Source organism: Rhineura floridana, chromosome 4 (genome assembly GCF_030035675.1).
Source record: "Rhineura floridana isolate rRhiFlo1 chromosome 4, rRhiFlo1.hap2, whole genome shotgun sequence".
Lineage (NCBI taxonomy): Eukaryota > Metazoa > Chordata > Lepidosauria > Squamata > Rhineuridae > Rhineura > Rhineura floridana.
The window spans coordinates 182,764,109-182,785,951 of record NC_084483.1 but is presented as its reverse complement, the minus strand read 5'-3'; the positions used below and the strand labels follow the sequence as shown (position 1 = coordinate 182,785,951).

The 21,843-nt window shown below is 46.9% G+C and overlaps 1 protein-coding gene across 2 annotated transcripts; it reads left to right on the top strand.

Annotated features, from left to right (window-relative positions):
• Nucleotides 1-3,415: 3,415 nt before the first annotated feature.
• On the top strand, nucleotides 3,416-21,380 carry SIX2 (SIX homeobox 2). 2 transcript variants are annotated; one of them, XM_061625421.1, is made up of 2 exons: nucleotides 3,416-4,208; nucleotides 18,610-21,380. In XM_061625421.1, the coding sequence occupies exons 1-2, from the start codon at nucleotides 3,649-3,651 to the stop codon at nucleotides 18,914-18,916; spliced, it is 867 nt and encodes a 288-aa protein (XP_061481405.1). In that variant the 5' UTR covers nucleotides 3,416-3,648; the 3' UTR covers nucleotides 18,917-21,380. The 2 variants fall into 2 exon arrangements, with proteins under 2 accessions (XP_061481405.1, XP_061481403.1); XM_061625419.1 differs by having other exon boundaries at nucleotides 3,416-4,214.
• Nucleotides 21,381-21,843: the final 463 nt, after the last annotated feature.

Here is a 21,843-nt window from a genome sequence, read left to right as displayed (position 1 = left end):
TATTTCCTGCGCCCAGATCTGAAACCCATTATTTAGATAAGGTATCACTCTGAAATCGACGCGACCTTTCAAGGGAATTTACTTTCAGGGTCAGGGTACCAAACGCACACGCCGACTGAGACACAGGCAGCAGTTTCCGCTGGAATAAATCCCGTTGTCAGTGAGACAAACCACCCTCAAGTTGTCTCACTCAAAGGTTTGCAGAGAGTGACCACCAAACGATTTCTTTTCCTGTTTCAGCGGCAATCACAAATATCCCCTTCCCTGTTTGCTTGTTCTTTTTAAATTGCAGCCTGCCGGGGTTACTAAGTTTTTAAAAAGAACTCGAGTTTTCCCAGCAAGATCTAAAACTCTTTCATAGCTGTGGCGGACTTTAAACCCTGATTGCAGAAAAAATATAGGTGAGAAGAAACGAGAGAGAGAGAGGGAGAGAGAGAGAGAGAGAGAGAGAGTCTCAAGCTGCTGGTGGAATGAATGAATGAACGAGCGTTCCATGTCTTTTCCTCATCCAAGCAACGTTCCATATATTTTTTTCCATTCAAGATCCTCCGCACAAAGCCCTGGAGATTGGCTTCCAAATCGCCTGCACATCGTGGATCCCGATTATTCGTCCCAGTTCCACTTCTAGCAGGACTCTCGGGTTCCCAAGCGGCCACTACCCAGAGCTCTGGAGGCGTGTGCGCGCCGGCGGCCTCCCCTGGTTGTCTGGCAGGGCGACAGCTTCAGTTTCACTCGAGAGACTCACCTCCCCCCCCCGCCCGTCCCCGCAAAGTGGAGCTGGTTTAGCTGCTGGTCGCGCCTTCTAGGATCGCGGCTCGGTGGCTGCCCCGGCGCTTTTTTAACGTTTGGTTGGTGTTCCCACGGTCTGGGGTGGGGACAGAGGGGAATAGCTACCCCTGTTAGGACGTGGTCCTCCTGTGAATATGTGAGCTCCTCGCGCGTCTTAATCTGCTTTCAATCATGCCAGCCCTGTTTTGAGCGGGTATTTGACACGAGTTCCGTTGAGCGTACGCAGAATACTTTTTCTTGCATCGGTAGCTGCAACCAACTGGGCGGTTGGGATTAGAGCCTGAAGCCTTGGCACGACTTGGAGACAGGCTTAAGTCCGGGCGCCTAGCCTATTGCAAACTAAGCATTGGATCTATCTCCGTCTACTCTAGCCAGGAGAAGGGAGGGGGGGAGTTTACTTACTTGTAGGGAAATGAAATTGGGACCCGCCAGATCATTTGCTGAGGGTTTCCTTTCCTTTTCAAGGGCTGAGGGCTGGGGTGGCCGAAGCCCAGGAAGCGACAAGCAGAAACACACACATACACACAGACTGGATGCAGCGAAGTCTTGGGAGCCACACAGCCCGGGCAAACTCCGACCCCAAGGCATCGCTGGCCCGCTTGTTCATCTAAACTGCCTTTGACGCCCGCTGGAAGCCGAACACGCCTGCCGATCTTCTTTTCTCTTGATCTCCCGCTCTATCGCTTTCACGACATTTTCTATTTGGAAGGAAGAGGTGAAATTAACAGCTGACGAGGAATAAAATTAGGAAGAGGAAATGGACGCGTATATCTCTCTGTCTAACTTAATGAACGCCCCGACGATTATAAGCAGATTGTGCATGGGCGGATGAAAGGAAGGAATCCCTATTCAGACCTCTGCAGACTGTTTTGTTTGATGGTGGGTTTTGTGGGGTGTGTGTGTGTTGCAATTACTTTTTTCGTGTGTGTATGTGTGTCAAATCTGCAATGAAATGAAAAGTATCTTTTGACTGTATTTTAACTATAATGGACATCCCGCTTCTAAACACCGAAGTTCATTCCCACTGATTTCCAGAGAACTTAATACTAAGTTAGCGTATCTTCTGTTTACTCATGTTTGTTCATAAGTCACTCCTCGCTCTCCAGTGAGCTGTACTAAATAAACTGCCAAGTTAAGTGAACACAGGACTGGAGCCTAAATAGGTTTTTAGAGTTTCCGCATTAGGTTGCAAACCTCCCCCAGAAAGAAGCAAACTGCATTGGCACTGATGCGACTTATCATTTAAATAAATAAAAGAAATAGATGTGATTGTGGATTGAAGGGCCGGCTATAGACCGTTTAACATTCCTGTTAAACTACATATTTCCAGTGATAGCAGTTAAAAAATCCGAGCATTCAGTCTGTCACTGAATTTGAAAGGAAAATAACGCAAGAGAGCCATGATCGATAAAAGGGACAGACTATAAGTCTGGACAATTGATTTTAAACCTCAGCTCAGTTATTCCCAATGAATGTTTGTAAGATCCAGGAGCCGCGTAAACGCTGAAAGACAAACTCCGTCGGTACTTTCGTTTTTTACTTTCTAAAGGACTAAAAACAAACAAAAAAAAGCTTTGCGAAAAGATGACCATTGTAAAAATCTGAAATTCTTCATCCCCAGAAACCTCCCAGTAAGACTTTCCGCAATTGCGAGCCGTTCCAGGAGGGAAAAAAAACCCTCCCAAATTTGGGATTGTTTCGAAATGAAACGCATCAAACGAGGTGGCTACACGCTTGTGCAGGGAGACCATTCGGTGCTGCAGCGCCCCCGCTGTCAGTCAGTGGCCAGGCCCGGGTGGGACTCTGGGCCTCCCCCTCAGTCCGTGTTTGGCAGTGTCAATCACAGCGGACATTTCTTTCCCTCCCCCCTCCCCAAGTCATCTTCCGCTCCTTAGCAATATCCCGGCTCTAAGAAGCCCTCCTCCGAGTGGCTCAGAGCAATCTGTCAACCGAGCCGGGGAGCCACCTCAAAACAGATCGGGTGACTCTTGATTGGCAGCGTCACCATGGCAAATAATTTGATTAAAACAATTGTCTTCTCCTTGGCAGTCCCCGGGTCAGATAACTGGACCAATCACGGCGCGGCTAATCACTTTTTCATGCCGGTTTAGAATAATATTATTTGGGAAAAGAGGGGAAAGGAAGAAGAGGGGGAGGGGAGGAGAAAGAGAAGGGGGGAAGAGAGAGAGAGGGGGGGACCCGGCAAGTAGAGGAGGAGAGAGAGAAGACGAAGGAGTACTACGAGAAGGAGGGGAGCAGGGCTTTTTAAGTACTAGATTACACGGAAGAGATCCTATCGCTGAAAGGCGGGAGAGAGCGAGAGAAGAGAAGAGAGTGGAACTCGCAAACCCGGCCAGGGGTGGGGAGAGGGAAAGTTCCGCTCCTGCGGGCGCCGCTGCCTCTCACACATTAGAGGCGTAAAGTGGCTGATCGGAACTCGGGGACTTACAAAACAAACAGGCGAGCAGAGAGAAACAAAACCGGGGAAAGTGAGCGCCGGGCGCTGCCTTTGATCCTCCCCCGCGCGTGAAGATTCCAGAGCTGGGCCGCCGCCGCCGCCACCGCCACTGCTGCGGCCGCTGACCTAGCCCGAGGCTTCCATTTGTATGTAAGTAAGTAGCCCAGCGCTCTGTGGTTGGCTGGCCCCTCCCGGAGCCCTTTCCCCATTGGTGCCGGCTGTCGCGCGCGCGTCCCGGACATCCCCCCTTCCCCTGCTCAGCCCTCCGTCAGTCCCCCCCCCGCGGTGCCTGCGGGGGGCTCCGCGTCCCACCACCATCCGAACGGCTGCCCCCTTCCGGCCAGGGCAGATGCGCTAAGAGGCCCGCCGCCGCAAGGCCTCCGTCTCCAGGACGCGCCACCATGTCCATGCTGCCCACCTTTGGCTTCACCCAGGAGCAAGTGGCTTGCGTGTGCGAGGTGCTCCAGCAAGGGGGCAACATCGAGAGGCTGGGCCGCTTCCTGTGGTCGCTGCCGGCTTGCGAGCATCTCCACAAGAACGAGAGCGTCCTGAAGGCCAAGGCCGTGGTGGCCTTCCACCGGGGCAACTTCCGCGAGCTCTACAAGATCCTGGAGAGCCACCAGTTCTCGGCGCACAACCATCCCAAGCTGCAGCAGCTCTGGCTCAAGGCGCACTACATCGAGGCCGAGAAGCTGCGGGGGCGACCCCTAGGGGCCGTCGGCAAGTATCGGGTCCGCCGCAAGTTCCCCTTGCCCCGCTCCATTTGGGACGGCGAGGAGACCAGCTACTGCTTCAAGGAGAAGAGCCGGAGCGTGCTCAGGGAATGGTACGCCCACAACCCGTACCCATCCCCTCGGGAGAAGAGGGAGCTGGCCGAAGCCACCGGGCTCACCACCACCCAAGTCAGCAACTGGTTCAAAAACCGAAGGCAGCGGGACCGCGCCGCCGAGGCCAAAGAAAGGTACGAGTAAGTACAGCCCTTCGTCCCTCTTTCCACGCTGGCGAGCCTGGCCCCCACCCCACCCCATAGTGCAAAAGATTTCTAATAACTCAAGTCCACCTTGCGAGCCCCGCTGCGACACACACGCGCTTCCTTAAGGGTATATCAGCACCCTGGAACTTAGTTCCGAGTAAACACGTAGACGCGCGGGCTGCGCCCTCGGCCATCTGACGTTCAGCTGAGGAGGGGAAACGCGAGAGAAAATGGCAAATCGATGAGAACGCGGCATTTTGTTCTCTCTCTCTCTCTCTCCGAAAGAACAAACGTTAACTTTAGCCATTTCGCTAAGATATGCAGAGGCTGCTGTCAGAAAAGCAGCCACATACACGCGTCCCAATCCGCTAAGTGGCTTTTTCAGGGGACAGGTTTTACTCGAGAGTAACATCCGGTTGCCCGGCCGGAGCTCAAGCGCTTCGATTGGCCTTGGAGCCCCAGGCCACGTCCTCGGATAACCACTTTGGAAGAAATCGAACCGAGTTTTTAAGTAATGGGAGAGTAGAATCCTGAGTCTTCTTTGGAGGCAGTCAGGTAGCTTCGTTCCTTTGATCAAGGTGGTTATCCTATTCTGGATAGCTTTTTTTTCTGTTTGGGAGAAAGTATCCTTAGTTCCCTTACCTCTAGTTTACACCGCGGGTCCTATACATATCTGCTCGGAAGGAAGTCCCATTGAATTCAATAGGGCTTATTCCCAGGGAAGTCGGTATAGGATGAACTACGTTTCTATATCATACAAATCTACCAAGTGAGCCGCGTCGCTATGCAGGAAGACGCATCTAAAATAATACTGAAAAAGCGTTCTTTATTTTTCTAGCTAAAAATCTCTAATTTCGAATACACCTGAACTCTTGAGAAGACCTCAAGGTCACAGTCAGGCCCTTCCTCCCTAGAAAATTTGACCGTACTTAAAACCGTCATCCTGAACACATTGACTCCTGACGGAAAAAGCTGTAACCGTAAATCCACTTACCTGGGAGTAGGTCCGACTGAACATTATGTGACTTAAGGTCCAATGCCTAGGATTGAACCGCACGAGTGAGATGCTTCCTGACCAAGCCTGAATTTCTCAAGCTTGATCGTACTATTGCCAGCAACTCTATTAATTACATTGGGCCCCTACACCAGCGGTTTTCGTTGTTATGTGCCTTCAAGTCGATTACGACTTATGGCGACCCTATGAATCAGCGACCTCCAAGAGCATCTGTGCATAGCAGGTTTAAAAGTGGAAGAGGGCTGGTAAATGACTATACACAGCATTGTTGGAATCGCTGGTGGCAAAATGGCTGTAGGAGGCCTCCAGCTCTAAAAGGAAAAATCCTTTGTAGCCGGCGTGGAAGGGTGGGTGGCCAATGGCGCTGTCATCGGCAGTGATTGAACCGATGGTCATGATCGTCGTTAATACTTTTCCGGGGGTCAATTGTTAATCCCTTTCTCACTTTGACAGGCCCTTGAGCTTCCCTTGCATGCCAACCAAAGGAAAGGTTTAGGTTTTAAAAACGCGTTGGACCAGGACACTGGCAAAACCCACCACTCAACATACGTTAAAAACAGCACATTTTCTGGGAAATAAATCTCAGGAGTTTCCCTTTAACTTAAAGTCCAAGTGTGTCTATTTATCTATCCGGATACAAGTTCCTTTCATTTCATTACTTCCGTGTACATAGGTGGGACAATTTCAGAAAGAGATTAAAGGATAATAATGGATTGTGGGACAGAAATATGTCATAATAATTCCATATTAATCAATACAAACACATTCCGCCAATTCCTTCCAACAGTGAACTAGATGTTATGTAAGAACACATAACATCATCGAATATGAAAATCCTCGGTGCTTGTATTTCCCCTCGTCCTTCCTCTCCTAAAAGCATCTTCCGAAATAGAAAATAGTTGTTCGGGTAGTTGACATCTAAGAGCAAAAGGTACTTATGCTGGCTTTAACAGGACTAGTCTAGAGTAAACGGCCTGGAGACTGCACAGCAGGTCCGAAACTGCAGTCCTGTGCAGGCTCTCTTAAATCAATCCTTTAACTCTGGGCCTTAATTCTGAGTTAAAGATATACTCTGTTGCCCAGACTCCTAACAGTCAATCAACCTCAGACACAAAGCATACCTAAAGATTTGTCCACCCCGTTTCCATGGGATATGAATATTAATAGAGAAGAACAAACTGGGCTAGTTCCGCAGGGATTCTGAAGGCCGCAGGCATTGAACCACTTGGGGATGGAATAGAAGCATCTATTTTTGCCTGCTGCTTAAAATAATCTGCCTATTCTAAAATCCTGCAAGGTAGAAGCCAAGAAGGCTTGGAAGGGACTCGGGCAATAAGAAGGCACGGAAACCTTTTTTTTTTTAAATGGTTGAGAGGGAAGCAGAAAGAAAACACTTTAGAAATATGGTCGTCCGACAGAGCGCGTCGTTTGGGCACGGCGAGGTTAGGCCATGAGCACATTATAGTTCGGCCTATCCAACGAGAACAGCCGGTAACAAGGAAGCGTTCGCAAGATTGCTGGCAGCACGGCCGGTGGATTAAGGACGTCCAGTGTGGCGTAGCGGTTAAGGTGTTGGACTACGACCTGGGAGACCAGGGTTCGAATCCCCACATAGCCATGAAGCTCACTGGGTGACCTTGGGCCAGTCACTGCCTCTGGGCCTTATGAAAACCCTATTCATAGGGTCGCCATAAGTCGGAATCGACTTGAGGGCAGTACATCTACATCTGCGTTACTCTAACAGCCCGGCAACTCAGATAGCGCTACTCGGGAGTCGAGTGGGAGGTTGTTTGCAGACTTAGAAGGCCACACACTACGAATATACACTCGTCTCTCCACTCCAGGCCTTTCTACCTGGAAATGGGTCCCATCGAATGGGACCGATTTCTAAGCAAATCCTCCCGTGGAGCAGCGGGGCTGTCAATGTTGTGGAGCTCGTGCCAAATGACTTGTGGGTTGCAATAGCATTATGCACCTCGGTCCTAAACTCCTAAACTGACTGATTTGGCACTCAACTTCACAGATTAAGACGGGGTCTGGGGAGGGGAGCTTATTTTTTATGTTGATTTGTCGCTGAGCTGAATTTTCCGCGCCCCCCCATTGTGTAACTAACTCGTCTTTCTCAAACTTATTTAGAAAAGGGGGGGCAGTCGGTATCGAGGGGAAATAACTTCAGAGCCCTGTTAAAGCGGCCTGAACCACAGAAAAGAACCTTCTTTGAAAACAAGTATGGAAGCCAGCTTAGAGACATGGCCAGATCACAGGAAAAGGCCTAGTCTAAACTGCAGCAGCAGGCTCGCTGTAATTTAGAAAGCCGCTCACACAGCCAGAGAGGGCAAGAGTCAGGCCTTGTACAATTAACACGTGTGAAAGAGGCCTGCCAAAACAGCCGAATGCCGGGAGGACTCATTTGAGACACCTTTGATGTACAACTGTTCAACGGGCCCGGCTGAATTCACTTTTGGCACCGTCTCGCGCCATAAGGGAATTCAAAGGCATTTTCTGGTGAGCTAACGCTGGTAAAAAATCCAAAACATCGCAAGGCTCCCTCTGCTTCCACCAACATATGGGGCTAATAAAACAGATATCATCTGCTTGGACCTGCTCTCTTTACTGTACTCTGTGGCGGACATCCAAAAAGCACTCGGTTGGAGATTTCTCCAGAGAATGTGGATTGCAGTTTGGAGGTGGGCCGGTTATACTCCCACTGAAGGTCCCACGGTGGCAAGCCCCAAAGCAGCCTGATCCCCCGCATGCCTTCGCGAGGAAGGGTCCCACCGGGCTTACTCCCAAACAAATGTGCATCGAGAGCTGTAATCCAAAGTAATTGGGTAACGCCATAATCCTGAACAGTTTAGGCGAGCGGGCTGTAAAAATCAAATCCCAAAATTAAAACCCAAGTACCAAGATTATTTAAGCCCCTGGTGTCTTGAATGGGGCTAACCCCTCTCTAAATCGGTCGTCTGTTTTTCGTAGTTTGTGGGTAGCCCTGCAAATGGCTTTAAGTTGCTGATGGACGCACTCGCCTGGATGGCAGCCCGGGCTTCATTCGTGCTGCATGACAAGCCTTGGTGTGTTGACTAGGAAGGAAGTCCTGTAGAATTCACAGGAGCTTACTCCAAAGTAAACGCACTCAGGATTGCAGCCCGAGTCTGTCGCTGCGTGGACCACATTTCTGACAATATCCCCAGTTTCTGATTTTAACTTGATGGGGAGAGGAATCTCACATCGCGCGGGTATCTCGAGTCTGGGACTTCAGCCCTTTCTAATTAATAAACGGCGTTGACACGGTGGGTCTCTCTTTTAGATCCAGGTTGCAAATCTGGCAGCTATTCATAAATCTCTGCGAATTAAAACGCAATTTCTCCACCACCGCACAATCTCATCTCCCAAAGAGCCGAAACAGTAACCCGACTGCACTAGAACCTGACATATGTGACAGCTCTCTTTCCTGGCAAAGAGCGCTCAACAGAAAATGTGCTTCTAGTGGGTGCGGTGTCTGCCTTGCCGAGGCAAGGAGGAGAAGGCCAAAATCCCGCATTCCCTAGATATTGGGTGGTATTCAATGTTAGTTATACTCAGAGTAGACCCGTTGGACTTAATTGACATGGCTAACTTAGGTTCACCAATTTCAGTGGGTTTATTCTGAATACCATTTAGTTGACTGCAACCCATTACCTTACGAGCAACAGGAGAAATTCGAGTCTAGAGGTCCATAACGATTTGATATCCGAGACAAGACTGGGCGAGGTGCGTGCGTGTGCAGAACGTTTAGCCTGATCCTATACACATAGTTGCCCGTGGAAAATAAAACCCCCGCTGAGTTTATTGGGACTTAATTGTCCTAAAATTGCCGCCTCAGCAGGGAGGGAAAAAACCCAAACACCTCCAGTCCAAAATAATTTGGAAAGCGATGGTATACTCGGGTACATGTCGGAATGATCAATCGCTCAGATCGGTAGCTGAGCGGATGCAAAGGCAGGCAGTTCGACAGGACCCAGTTGGGGATCCGGAAACGAATGGCCTCTATCCATTTCCCTAAGTTGACCTAAACTTATTTTCTTGCGCAGTGTAGGAGGCAGGGGGAGGGGAGAGAGAGAATCGCCTGCCCGGTGTAGGATTGATGAAATAAACGATGCCAGTTTACTGTTCATAACAGGAACTCACAGGCACGCACACTCGCCGAATCATACCCAAAGGAAGAGAATGAGTATGCCATCTCCAGGTTAGAATACTGGCGATCGAAAAGGAGCCGACCTGAGCAAATTGCAGCGTCCCGCAACCGGGGCGGTCCCCCGTGCAACGCGATCTCCGTGCCCCACCTACCGTGCCCATAGTTTTCACCTTCACCCGGACGTCTGCAGTTTGATTACCCGTTAGACAAGGCGAGGCGCTCATAGGTGTAATCGACGGTCATCGACGCTGCTGGGCTATCTAAGAACACCTATCTCCAACCTTCCTCGACCTGGTGCCTTCCAGATGTTGCTGTGGCTAGGGCTGACGAGAGGCTTGGCAGTCCAACAACATCTGGAGGACACCAGGTTGGCGAAGGCTGATGCGGAAGATGGCAGGCCTGAACATACTGTTTTCCTTTACCCAGAGGAGAACGCCCCATTATGACAAGTGGTGCTTAGGATAACAGTCCTGGAGTTAATTCCACAGCAGCCCCTGGGGATCGTTTGACTTTACACCCCGATTTTAAACAGTCTAGAAATCAGAATAATTTACTCAGCCCCACTGGATTCGGTGAGATTGACTCCCTAGTGCTTAAAGAGTGAAATAAAGCAAGGCAGCCATTTTTTCTACACTTACTTGGGAGTAAGTTACTCTGTGAACACGGTGCAACTTACTTCTGAATAATTATTTGTTACATTTATTTACTGGTTAGTTAGTTACACTTCTATAGTGACCCACCTGTGTTCTCTAGACAGTTCACAGCATGTTACTTAAAAACATACCAAATCTACTAACAAAACAGTCCTTAAAATCCCCAAACCCTGCCATAAGATCAGGGTTCAAGACGTAAATAGTGGGTTTTACCTCCTAGGAAAGGTATTTAAGGCTGGCGACAACTATTGTCAATTAGAGATTATTGTTGATTGTTCCAAAGTTTTGCTTAGGGATGAGGTGTTACTGGTGGTGCTTAGTCAGACCGTGCATCCAACTGAATCAGCCCCCACCCCTCTGTCATCTGCTTCATTAACACTGCCATCCTCTACACGTCTGCTCAGTAGTATAAGATCCATCGAATTTAATAAGGCTTACCCCCAGGCGAGTGCGTATAGGATTGCAGTATTTGGGTTTAAATCAAATTCTTCTGAATGACTTCAGTGGGAACAAGCCTGCTTAATTGCTTGGACTTGTCTGGGTTTTAAATCGAGCTGTAAAGGATTACATTTGTGTAAGCACGTAATCGAGAGAGCCACTGCGGTGTAGTGGTTAAGGTGTTGGACTACGACCCGGGAGACCAGGGTTCGAATCCTCACAATGCCATGAAGCTCACTGGGTGACCATGGGCCAGTCACTGACTCTCAGCCTCATCGCCATAATTCGGAATCGACTTGAAGGCAGTACATTTACATTTAAGCACGTAATCTTATTAAATCATGTTTCAAGAGACATGTAATCCCGTGTGGATATCCAGGTATAAAATAAAGTGCGTTGAGAGGAATCCTTTCTCCCTATAGCGACTGCATTTTAAGAGGGGAAAGGCTGGTGCATCGTAGTGCTTAACAGCAAAATTATGTGCCTACTAAGTAAATTCCGTTGAGGTCAATGGGGCATTCTTCCATGTAAGTGGGTATAAGATTGTAGCCTAAGAGCGGTGGGTGGGTGGGTGGATGGGTTGGTAAACCGGACTCTGGAATTCCCCGAATAAGATCTGGGTCTTAAGCAAACCTGTATCCATGAACCTCATCCATCCACCCCCAAATCTGTAATATGGGAATAACAATACTGTTGGCTTGGTGGTTTACAGGATTGTTTTAAGGAACCATGAGTGAGCTAATGCGTGTGAAAAGATCTGAATTGTTAGGGAAAACCCCTCTTAAAAGATAATTTGTTGTTGAGCTCCTGCTGGGAGGAAAGGTGGGATATAAATCAAATAATTAATAAACAAACAAACAAACAAACAAACAAAATAAAGGGGGCGGCCAGAATACTACATACCATTTATATGCCAGCCACAACCCCTTTCACTTCAATAGGAAGCTTGTCGCCCTTGATCGTGTTCAAAATCAAGGGGCAGTCTGATGAAGGACACAGTTATACTGACGAACTGAACCTAAACACATTTTACTGGAAGACCCACCGGGAAGAAAAACACAAGAAAAACAACCCTCCAGATTGAATCGCTTTGTGAAAATGGGATGGTTTCTAACAAATGGCTTGCGGTAGACAAGGGTGGAAGATGTCTATTCTACAGACCTTGAAAGTGTGCAGGGTGGTTAGGGAGGGACTAGTAGCCTAGCTAGGGTTACGGTTACGCCTGTCATTGTTTGGAGCTAATGATTTCACAAATGAAACCAGTTAAGATAAAGGATTAGCAGCTCTACGATGGGCCTCATTTCTTTGTGATTTTGTGCCCTAATAAGGAAGGCGCTTTTGATTCTCATTTCTAAAAGAATGTCCTCCTTGGCTTATTTCCGAGTACTGTGGGACCTGGAAATCTAACCATTGTATGGTGAGTGAAGTTTCAGCGGCTGAGAAATTGCTCCATCGGATGGCACAGGATGTCCAGCGTGAAGATGATCCGCATCCGATGAAGCCGGCTCTCTCCTACCGACGCTGGAGCGAGATAAAATCAGTACTTCCAGCTGCTACAGGGCTCTTCGGCTGCAACTTCTGCACCCTTACTTAGTCACAGTGAAAACAGCGGGAGCTTCTTCTGAGTCAACATACCAAAGAATCGGGCTGCTGCTGGTGCTTGCTTTATTTCGCTGAAGCTTACTTACAGCCATTTCCCCTGTAAACAGTCTTGCTTCAGCCTTACGGCAATCCTAAAACCGCGGACTAAAATGCCTAATTTACTATTTAATCAACTGGGAAGTATTTCTGAGCAAACAAACTTGGGATCGAAGTGTTAGGCTGTGTAGGCAGAATGTGGGGCCGTCTACATGTTTATTTCGAAGTAAATTATTCTCCACGCCCCCACCGCGCTTCGATTGAGCTTATTAATAACAATAATAACAACAATAATACTTATTATTATTATATGATAATAAGCGTGTTTAGGATCGTGGCCTTATTTGTTCAGAAGCAATTGAAGCCAGTTCTATACCCCACCCCTCCAGCCCTTCTGAGGTCAATGGCCTTAGCACTGAGGTGCTGCCGGAGGATGAGTATCTTTGCCTGCCATGAAACTGTTGCTTGCTACTGTACCTTGGAATGCTTAATAATGTAATATCATATCATATATGGTTTAGGTCCAGCGGAGATCTGAGGAAGAGATCGCAACAAGGTTACATTTTTCCGATCCTATCTTGGCGATTCATGAGAAGACATGATTCGCTAGAAAAGACAATAATGCTGGGAAAAACAGAAGGGAGCAGAGAACGAGGAAGGCCAAACAAGAGATGGATTCATCCATAAAGGAAGCCACAGACCTGAACTTACAAGATCTGAACAGGGTGGTTCATGACAGATGCTCTTGGAGATCGCTGATTGATAGGGTTGCCATAAGTCCTAGTCGACTTGAAGGCACATAACAACAACAATCTTGGCGATGTTAGACTTAGCCGGAGCAAGCGCATACTAGGATAAGTTGCTTTCCTTCCTGGGACAAGCAGTAAAGCGCTAGCCCACCCACTCCTCCCTCCCTCCCTCCGTCGCTCCAAAGGCGTCTCTCTGCAGGTCTCTCTGCAGAAGTTTGATCAAACCCCACTTTCTGCTGAGCCAGCCGCAACCTGTTTACAAGACCTGAGACCTGCTCAATGAGGCCCTGGGGAGTCGCAGGCAGAGGCTGTGTAAGCCTAGACTTTATCCCCCCTCCCCCGCCGCCTCATCCCATCCCATCCCATCCCCAGCCTATTCAAGCAGAAGACAACTGGCATCTTGACCTGAAATCAGTGGGACATGTTTCTAAGTAAAGAGTATCTGGCATTTATGCCCTACTCCGGTCTTTCCAAACGCCTGGAAAGGTCAATTCTCACAAGCCCACTATCAGACATCGGTGTTACCCCTTAATTCCCTAGACTGACCGCTGAAAGGTTAAGCCAAGCTTTCGGCTCTGCCCCTTTGTACGTGTCCCGTAGTGGATTGCGGAAGCATGACGCGCCTGCCTTGACGCAACTGCTTCAAGTCCTGGGACCTGTAACGAGGGTTAGCGTATGCAAAGGTTACCAGGGAATAAGTGCTCCTGTGAAAACGGCCTGCACCCCCTGAGTTTAATGCCATTTACTGCCAAGAAAACAGAGCATAGGTCCAGATCCTACAGGCTGTTGTGGACTTGAGAAAAGACGGGAAGGGGTTTGTAGTTTCAATGTGGAGGAGCAACTGCGCAGTTAAGCAGAGGGAATCTGTGGCCTTTCAGATATTGTCGGACTACAACTCCCATCAGTCCTGACCATTGGCCATATTAGCTGGGGCTGATGGGATTTGAAGTCTGAAGTCATCTAGAAAGCCAAGATGCCCTACCGATTTTAGACTCTGGACTTCATGGTTTGAGGGAGGGGCCCTTTTTAGATGATGATCACTTCAGAAGGTGGTAAGCCAGCCCTGCTGTGTTTGGGGACCTTCCTCATTTTGCTGAGTGGGGCCTTGGAACTCTGCCCTCCTCTAAGTCCTGCTCCGAGGGCATTACTGTCCAGAAGGAAAGGATCTGAATGTTCCTAGCAGGAGGTAGCTGGAATTGGGGTTCAGTCTTGGGGGGGGTCATACAAATTGCTTGCTACCAATCAAAGGCACCTAGTTTATGTTTATAAGACAGTTCATAAAATTATGAACAAATTGTGATCTGAACATCAAAAGTTCCACAGAACAGAATATTATTATTAATAGATTTATATACCACCCTTCCTCCCAGTAGGAGCTCAGGGCAGCAATCAAAACCACTAAAAACACTCTAAAACAGACTTTAAAATATATTACAACAAAACATCCTTAAAAACATATTAAATCAAAACATTTTAAAAAAACTCCTTAAAAAAAAAGCTTTTAAAACATCTTTTTTAAAAAAAGCTTTTAAAACATATTTAAAAAGCAATTCCAACACAGATGCAGCCTGGCATGAATAGCAGGAATTAGTTACATGAACCAACTTTATAATATAGATATGAACAAATTAAAATTGACATAACCTTTCACTTTGAAAAAAAAATGTTATCAACCTCAGTTTAACTAAACCAAATGTGTTTTGATCACATGTCTTCTTCAGTGGTCTCTTTATCAACATATAAAGAATATGTAACATATACAAAGAATGCAACAATTCAAAATACATCATACAGTTAGAACAAAAGAAGAAAATAAACTTAAATCTTAACAACACCTGCAGACATTAATAAGAGAGCTGTAATTAAAATGTTATATGCCTCCGCTATGTCATGCTTTGTATGTCTGGAAATCAGGCATGATGGGAGTTGCGGCCATCCAGATGTTGCTGAACTTCAACTCCCATCATTCCTGCCCATTGAGAATAAGAAGAGCCTGCTGGATCAAGCCAATGGCCCATCTAGTCCAGCATCCTGTTCTCACAGTGGCCAACCAGTTGCTCATGGGAAAGCCCACAAGCAGAACCTGAGTGTCAGAGTACTCTCCCTTACTTCTGTTTCCAGCAACGGGTATTTGGAAGCATAGCACCTCCAACTATGGATGCAGAGCATAGCCATCACGGCTAGTAGCCATTGATAGTCTTGAAAATGGAAATGGACTGCCTTCAAGTTGATCCTGATTTATGGCTAACCTATGAATAGGGTTTTAATGGTAAGAGGTATTCAGAGGGGGTTTACCATTGCTCCCTCTGAGGCTAGTCCTCCCCAGCTGGCTAGGGCCTGCTCAGCTTGCCACAGTGGCACAAGCCAGCCCCTTCCTTGTCTGCAACTGCCAGCTGGGGGGCAACTGGGCTCCTTGGGACTATGCAGCTTGCCCACGGCTGCACAGGTGGCAGGACATGTAACCCCTGAGCCACTCACTGTGGGGGTGATCTTCAGCTGGCCCTTGACACCCAGGAGACATGAACAGGGATTTGAACTCACAGGCTCTGGCCTCCCAGCCAGGCTGTCCTCCCCACTGTGCTATACCAGTCTTATCCCCCATGAATTTGTCTAATCCTCCATGTTGGCAGTCATCACCTCCTCTCATGGGAGCAAATTCCATAGTTTAACTATGCACTGTGTGAAGAAGTACTTTCTTTCGTCTGTCCTGAATCTCCCAACATTCAGCTTCGTTGGATGCCCACGAGTTCTAGTGTTATGAGCTCCATGTTGGCTGGAAGCTGATGGGAGTTGGAGTCTGATAATGTCTGGAGAGCCACAGGTTCATCATCCCTGCTGTAAATAAAGCAAATTCCCCAAAGACACCATAATTCTCCCCTGCTCTCAGTTTAACTTTGCAGCGGTGCTGTGGAACTCTCTTCCACTTCGGAATTTATTTTCCACATAAATGTCCTTAATGTTGCTAAACTCAGGTGTGAATCACACAATGATAGTCATGTACTTCCTTGCATTTTTTCATACTCTCCAAAGAGTTCAGAGTAGTGATTTCCTACCCAGATCCTAAGCATGGTTACTCTACTATTTTCAGTGGGGCTAACGTCTAGGTACCTGCCCTTAGGATAGCAACTGTGCAACCCAGTTCTATGAAATTTATTTCCAAGCAAGCACACAGCTATAGAGTGCTAGCAGGAACTCAACTAAAATAAAAACACCACCCTTAGGACTGAATTTTGAGTAGAGATTAATAATACACTGGACTGTCTTATTAGCCTCACAACAATCCTGTGAGGCAGATGGGAGACAGAGGCTAACTGAAGGCCATCCAAGGGGAAGTTAAGAATCTCTTGATTGGGACTCATCGGCTCTTGGAGTGGTATTATAGTCATGTGGGTTAAAACCTGGGTTCCCAAGACCCTGTAACACACTGGCGTTCATTGAGATAAAACCTGCTTAAATAAGTCTGAATGGGTTGCAGATTGTGTGTAATTGTACCGTGGGCCCCTAAGGCGCTAAAGAAGAAAGAAAAGTTAAAATCCAAATACGTGAATTGTGAGAATAACACAAATTTACTGAAGCAGCATAGCTTTGAGTCATTCTGTTTTGAGAGATGTTGAGGTAACATGGAAAAATAGGAAGCTGTCTTGACAGAGTCAGACCATTGGTTCATCTAGCTCAGTATTGCCTACTGACTGCCAGCGGTTCTCCAAGTTTTTCAGGCAGGAGTCTTTCCCAGCCTTACCTAGAGTTGGCAGGGATTGAACCTGGGACCTTCTGCATGCATAGCAGATGCTCTTCCACTGAACCCTTCTCCAGCTCTTTTTGCATGGAGGTCTGATTTGGATTATAATTCCTCCCAATCCCATTTTATTCTCACAACAATCCTGTGAGGTAGTTGAGAGGACAAGGGGAGTGTATACAAGGTAGATGGTCTACCACAGAGCTTCAGCCCTTCCCCTCAAAAATTGCCAGGTATCAGGATCCAACATTCAGCATCCTCATTGGTGACAGATGTGCAGCCCAACTCTTTCCATGTTTACTCAAAGATAAGCTCCATTAATTTCAAGAGGACTTGCTTCCAAGTAAGCATGTTTAGTGTTGGAAGTGTGGAAGTGTGTTGCAACTTAAATTTGGGGGTTGTAGTCTGAACACCAGAGGGGAGATAGAGAGATAGTCCTCCAAGGTGGCTAGGTTGTCCATCTGACCTGTGCTCATCTAAGGTCTTCCTTCCTTGTTAACCAGTACCCTTAGGGAAGTCAACCACTCCTTCCAAACTCTCCTTCCTGTTTCTTCTCCAACCATGGAAGGGAGAGGAGACATCTTGCCTTTGTCTCTCTCACCTGAAGCATGAGGCCATCAGCCAAGCCTGGTCTTTGAGCCTCCAACTTAGTTAGTTAATTAGAACTAGACTGCCTTTTCTATCAACTATGTATTTTATAAATACAGCAGCTTATCTTACAACCAGGTCTGAAGTCACAATGATTTTAAAGCTGGATAAAAGCCTGCTCCTTTACAGGTAAATCACACTCTAAATTCTGCTGCTGTTGCTGTACCACAGCTAATCTCTGCCAATACCAAACATATAGGGTGGCTGGAGCCTGAAATGCATTAGGGCTCTAACCCTTCCACACACTTCCTGGGAGTTCTAGCCCCACTTACCTTGGAGCATGCATCGTTGAATTCAGTAGGGCCTATTTCTGAGTAGACATGGGCACCATTTGCATTATACATTTAAAGCAGTATCATGCCGCTTTAAAAAGTCATGATTTCCCCCAAAGCTTCCTGGGAACTGTAGTTTGTCAAGGGTGCTGAGAATTGTTAGGAGACCCATATTTCCCTCATAGAGCTACAATTCTCAGAGTTCCCTGGGAAAGGGCTTGACTCTGAAACCACTCTGAGAATTGTTGCTCTGTGAGGGAAATAGGGGGTCTCCTAACAACTTTTAGCACCCTTAAACTACAGCTCCCAGGATGCTTTGGAGAAAGCCATGATTGTTTAAAGAGTCATGATACTACTTTAAATGTACAGTGCAGGCAAGATTGCACTGCAAGTCCTCTTGAATGCCCCCAAACCTCCAAGTAAACTTTGCAATCTCTGCTTGGATAAAGGGCCATTGACTCCAGTGGGGCTTGTTTGAGTCAAAACATGCAGATGTTCAGGCTAGGGATGGAAAGCTCTGTGTGTTTCGGTTCTCTCAGTTTCGCATTTTTCCAATGTTAAATTCAGTTCTCTACATTTCTACAGCGATCTGCAATTTATTTATTTATTTGAAATCCTCATAAAAATTCTCCACCATTTTAGTGTGAATTTCTCCAAATAAACACATTTTTGTAGTCAGTTTTAACAAAGGTACACGTTTTTGCAAGCCATTTTTCATCATTTCATGCCTTTTTGCATGTTATTTTCACTCATGTATTCATTTTTATGCACACTTTCCCCTAATATATGCATTTTTGTAAATGTTGCTTAGTTGGCGAACTGCATTCAACAATTCTAACAAATCTGAATTTCGAAGGACGGCTGTGTTTCAGTTCTCATATTGTTTTGTAAATTACGAATTTGATAAATTCTGCTTGAAATGAGAACTGAATCAAAATCCTCACCCATCCCTAGTTCAGGCTGACATGTTTGCATTAATGTGGGAGGGGCGATGGGGGTGGGGAGATGTCTAAGTCCACCCCTTTTGCAGTCTAAGCTTTTCCCCCTTTTCCTTTTCCCCTTCTAGGGAAAACAACGAAAATTCCAGCTCCAACGGCCACAACCCACTTTCCTCCTCCCTGAACGGCAATAAGGCTGTTTTGGGCAGCTCTGAAGATGAGAAAACTCCCTCGGGGACCCCAGATCACTCTTCGTCCAGCCCCGCCTTACTGCTGAATTCAAACCCAGGTTTGCAGCCGCTCCACAGCTTAGGCCATCCTCAGGGTCCTAGTGCCATTCCAGTTCCCAGCGCAGACCCTCTGCACCACCACCACAGTTTGCAAGACTCCATCCTCAACTCCATGTCCTCTAACCTGGTCGACCTGGGCTCTTAAGAGGCTTGTGGCATCAGTGACATTCCTTGAACCCAGGCTTTCCCCTCGGCTTCTTCTTATTTTTTTAAATGACTCATACCTATTATCTGAAAATTTGAAAGCGATGGCAAGGCTCCTTAATGTGGATCTGTTGCCTGGCTTTGGATCAATGCTTTGTTTGGCTGATCAGTGGCTTTTGGGGAAGGTACTTTAAACTCAAGACCTTTGCAAGTCATTTGGGGACTTAAGAGGGTTTGGTGAAGCTGGTTTCAGAGAGCTGGAGGAGTCTTCCTTAGGAGTTGTGGCTTTTTAGGGGGGGTAGGGAAGAAGGGGGCCAGAGAAGATCAGTTCAGGAGCTAATTCGGGAAGGAGGGGCAAGACTGGCAGCCTCTGCCTTCACAATCTCTGGGGAGATGATCCGATCCAATCTTAGGGTTGCCAACTTCCCAGCCAGCCTCTGGAGCTGTGCATCAGCCCTGATCTCCGAGAGTCAGCAATCAAATCTTTGTAGGGCATGAGATCACATAATAAGAGCTTGATTGGACTGAAGGGTCCATCTCTAAGTCTAGCATCCTCTTTTCCACAGCGGCCAACCAGATGCCTCTGGGAAGCCCATGAGGAATACTTGGAAGACAGTTGCCTTCTCCCACTGATGCTTTTATCCTCTGTTAAGTTACTTAATCCCCTTTCAAAGTCAGCTAAAGTGGTGGTCCTCACCTACTGATTTCTGCATCTGAAGCTGCTGGAAAAGGTCTAAGCCAGCAGAGATGCTGCTTGCAAAGCTGCCAACTTCACCCAACCCTGTTTGTGCGTTTTGGGGAAATTATGTGCATGGAAATAATGTTGGGCTGAAATCAGGGGGACTTCTTTCCAAATAGGAGGCTTTGTCCTTCCACCACCACCACCACCACTCTCACATTGTTTTTTGGATCTGACTGGTGGTAGCCTTCTGCAGTCTTTATGATGTGTCCTGCCCTGCCCCCCAGTCTGTTGACTGGAATGGGGCTACTCTAGATCATGGGCGGCAGTTGAAACTGCATTGCATTGTGGGGCAGGAGCAGAAGGCTGCTGTTGAAAGGGAAGCCACACGTCTAGTCCTCACATAGTGGTGAGGAGTATACAATATATACCAGACACAAGATGGAATCCAAGCACTGTAGCAGCTGCCAGCTTGTAAGCAACCATCTAGGCACGATGCCTTCAGCCCTTCTCCTTTGTAGCTCATGCTATGCAAAAAAGGGGTAGAGGGGGTGGGCTTATTTTGTGTTGTCCTTGTGGTTCTTTTGTTTTGTTTTGTTTTTGCCATTCTTTAGATGTGGGGAACAAGCAAGGTGCGGTCCACAAATTGCTTAAGTTAGAGAACTTGCCTTCAACTGATCCAGTGTGGCTCCAGAGTTGGATTTGGGAGATCTGGGCTGAGCTGACTGACTCAGTGGGCACTCTTCAACCTCAGTTCCCTCATCTGTAAAATGGGAACAAGGGCAAACTACCTCGCAGGGCTGTTTGTGAGGATAAAGACTGTACAGCATTTTGCACATTTAACATTGAGATAGCCTATATCACTCTTATTATTAATAATATTTTTATTCATAGTAATAACATTCCCCCCTTTGAAGTCTGTGGGGACCCTTGGTAGTGGGCTGAATTGTCCAGGGTTACGTGACTTCTGGGTCTCATCCTTAGGCCCCAATTCTGCTCATGTGGAACCCATGACACCCATCCAAATCATACAGGGCCAACTGCAGGCCTTATATCTCTACCTATCTATCTCTATCTATCTATATGTGTATATTATAATAAGCCATTGCTGCTCATCAAAACCCAAGGAAAGTTATCAAGTGCCAGCAAGGCCCCCTTGACTTTTGTGTATTGTTTATATTATGTGAATATGGTCTTTGGAAAAATATTTCTGCTTCTATTTTATAATAAAATCGTGAAATCCAGCCTACTGTGCAAGAGATCCTGGGTTTCTTTTTAATCAGTGCCCTTTCCTGTATTAGTCTTAATAGTGGCTCTAACAAGAGTGTTTGCGCTATTAACCAGAACTGCTTTAACTGTCACAGATTCGCACATGTGCACACACACCACCTCTTCCTCAAGGAACCCTGGGAATGAGAATTCCAAAAGGTGGCTAAGGTTTCCAAGCAGGCAATGGCAGCACTATCACAAAACCGTTTTCCCCAAAATTCTTCAGGGAAGTCTGGACAGTTAAACCAGTTTACTCAGTGGCAAAGGTGAGAGATAGACACCTGTCACATGGGCCATATAAGAATGGAAGCTTTCCTAAAGTGGAGATTGGACCTGGAAAGAGGTTTGAACTCTTTTTTCTGTGTTCAGGGGAAATAATTAGATGGAGTCTGTCCATTTTCTTTATTTGTCGCCTAATCAATCCTTGAATTAAACTTGTAAAAAACAACGAATCACCTGAACTTGCTTCCTTCAACACTGGAGGCCAAAAGTACTAAGTAGATAGCTATCAGTTACTCCATCCATCTACTTACAAATGTGTTTCCCCAAATCCCAGTTATGCTCAAGTTCCTAGTCCTTGAGAGGATGGGGAAAGCAATAAATAAATAAATAAATAAATAAATCCAAAAGAAGTGATTCTACTGCTTTAGCATGAAGCTCTTGCAGGACAAAAAATCTCTCTCTCTCTCTCTCTCTCTCTCTCTCTCTGTGTGTGTGTGTGTGTGTGTGTGTGTGTGAAAGAGATTGATAAACAAAGAATAAACTGACTCTGTTAGAGACATGATGGGATGGTTTTAAAAAGATGCTTTTGGATATATTTATTTATTACATTTATAGCCCGCCTTTCCTTTCATCATAGAAATCCAAGATAGATTACATATGGTTCCCAGGCAGCCTCCCATCCAGGCACTGACCAGACCTGACCCTGCTTCATCAGGATGTTGGCCTATGTGCCTTCAGACCATAGCCTGGGACCAATA

Excerpts from the sequence above, each read along its gene's own strand:
- SIX2 (XM_061625419.1), top strand. The coding sequence starts at position 3,649 with ATGTCCATGCTGCCCACCTTTGGCTTCACCCAGGAGCAAGTGGCTTGC. Across the intron at positions 4,215-18,609 it reads GAGGCCAAAGAAAGGTACGA|GGAAAACAACGAAAATTCCA; the intron begins GTAAGTACAGCC and ends TTCCCCTTCTAG.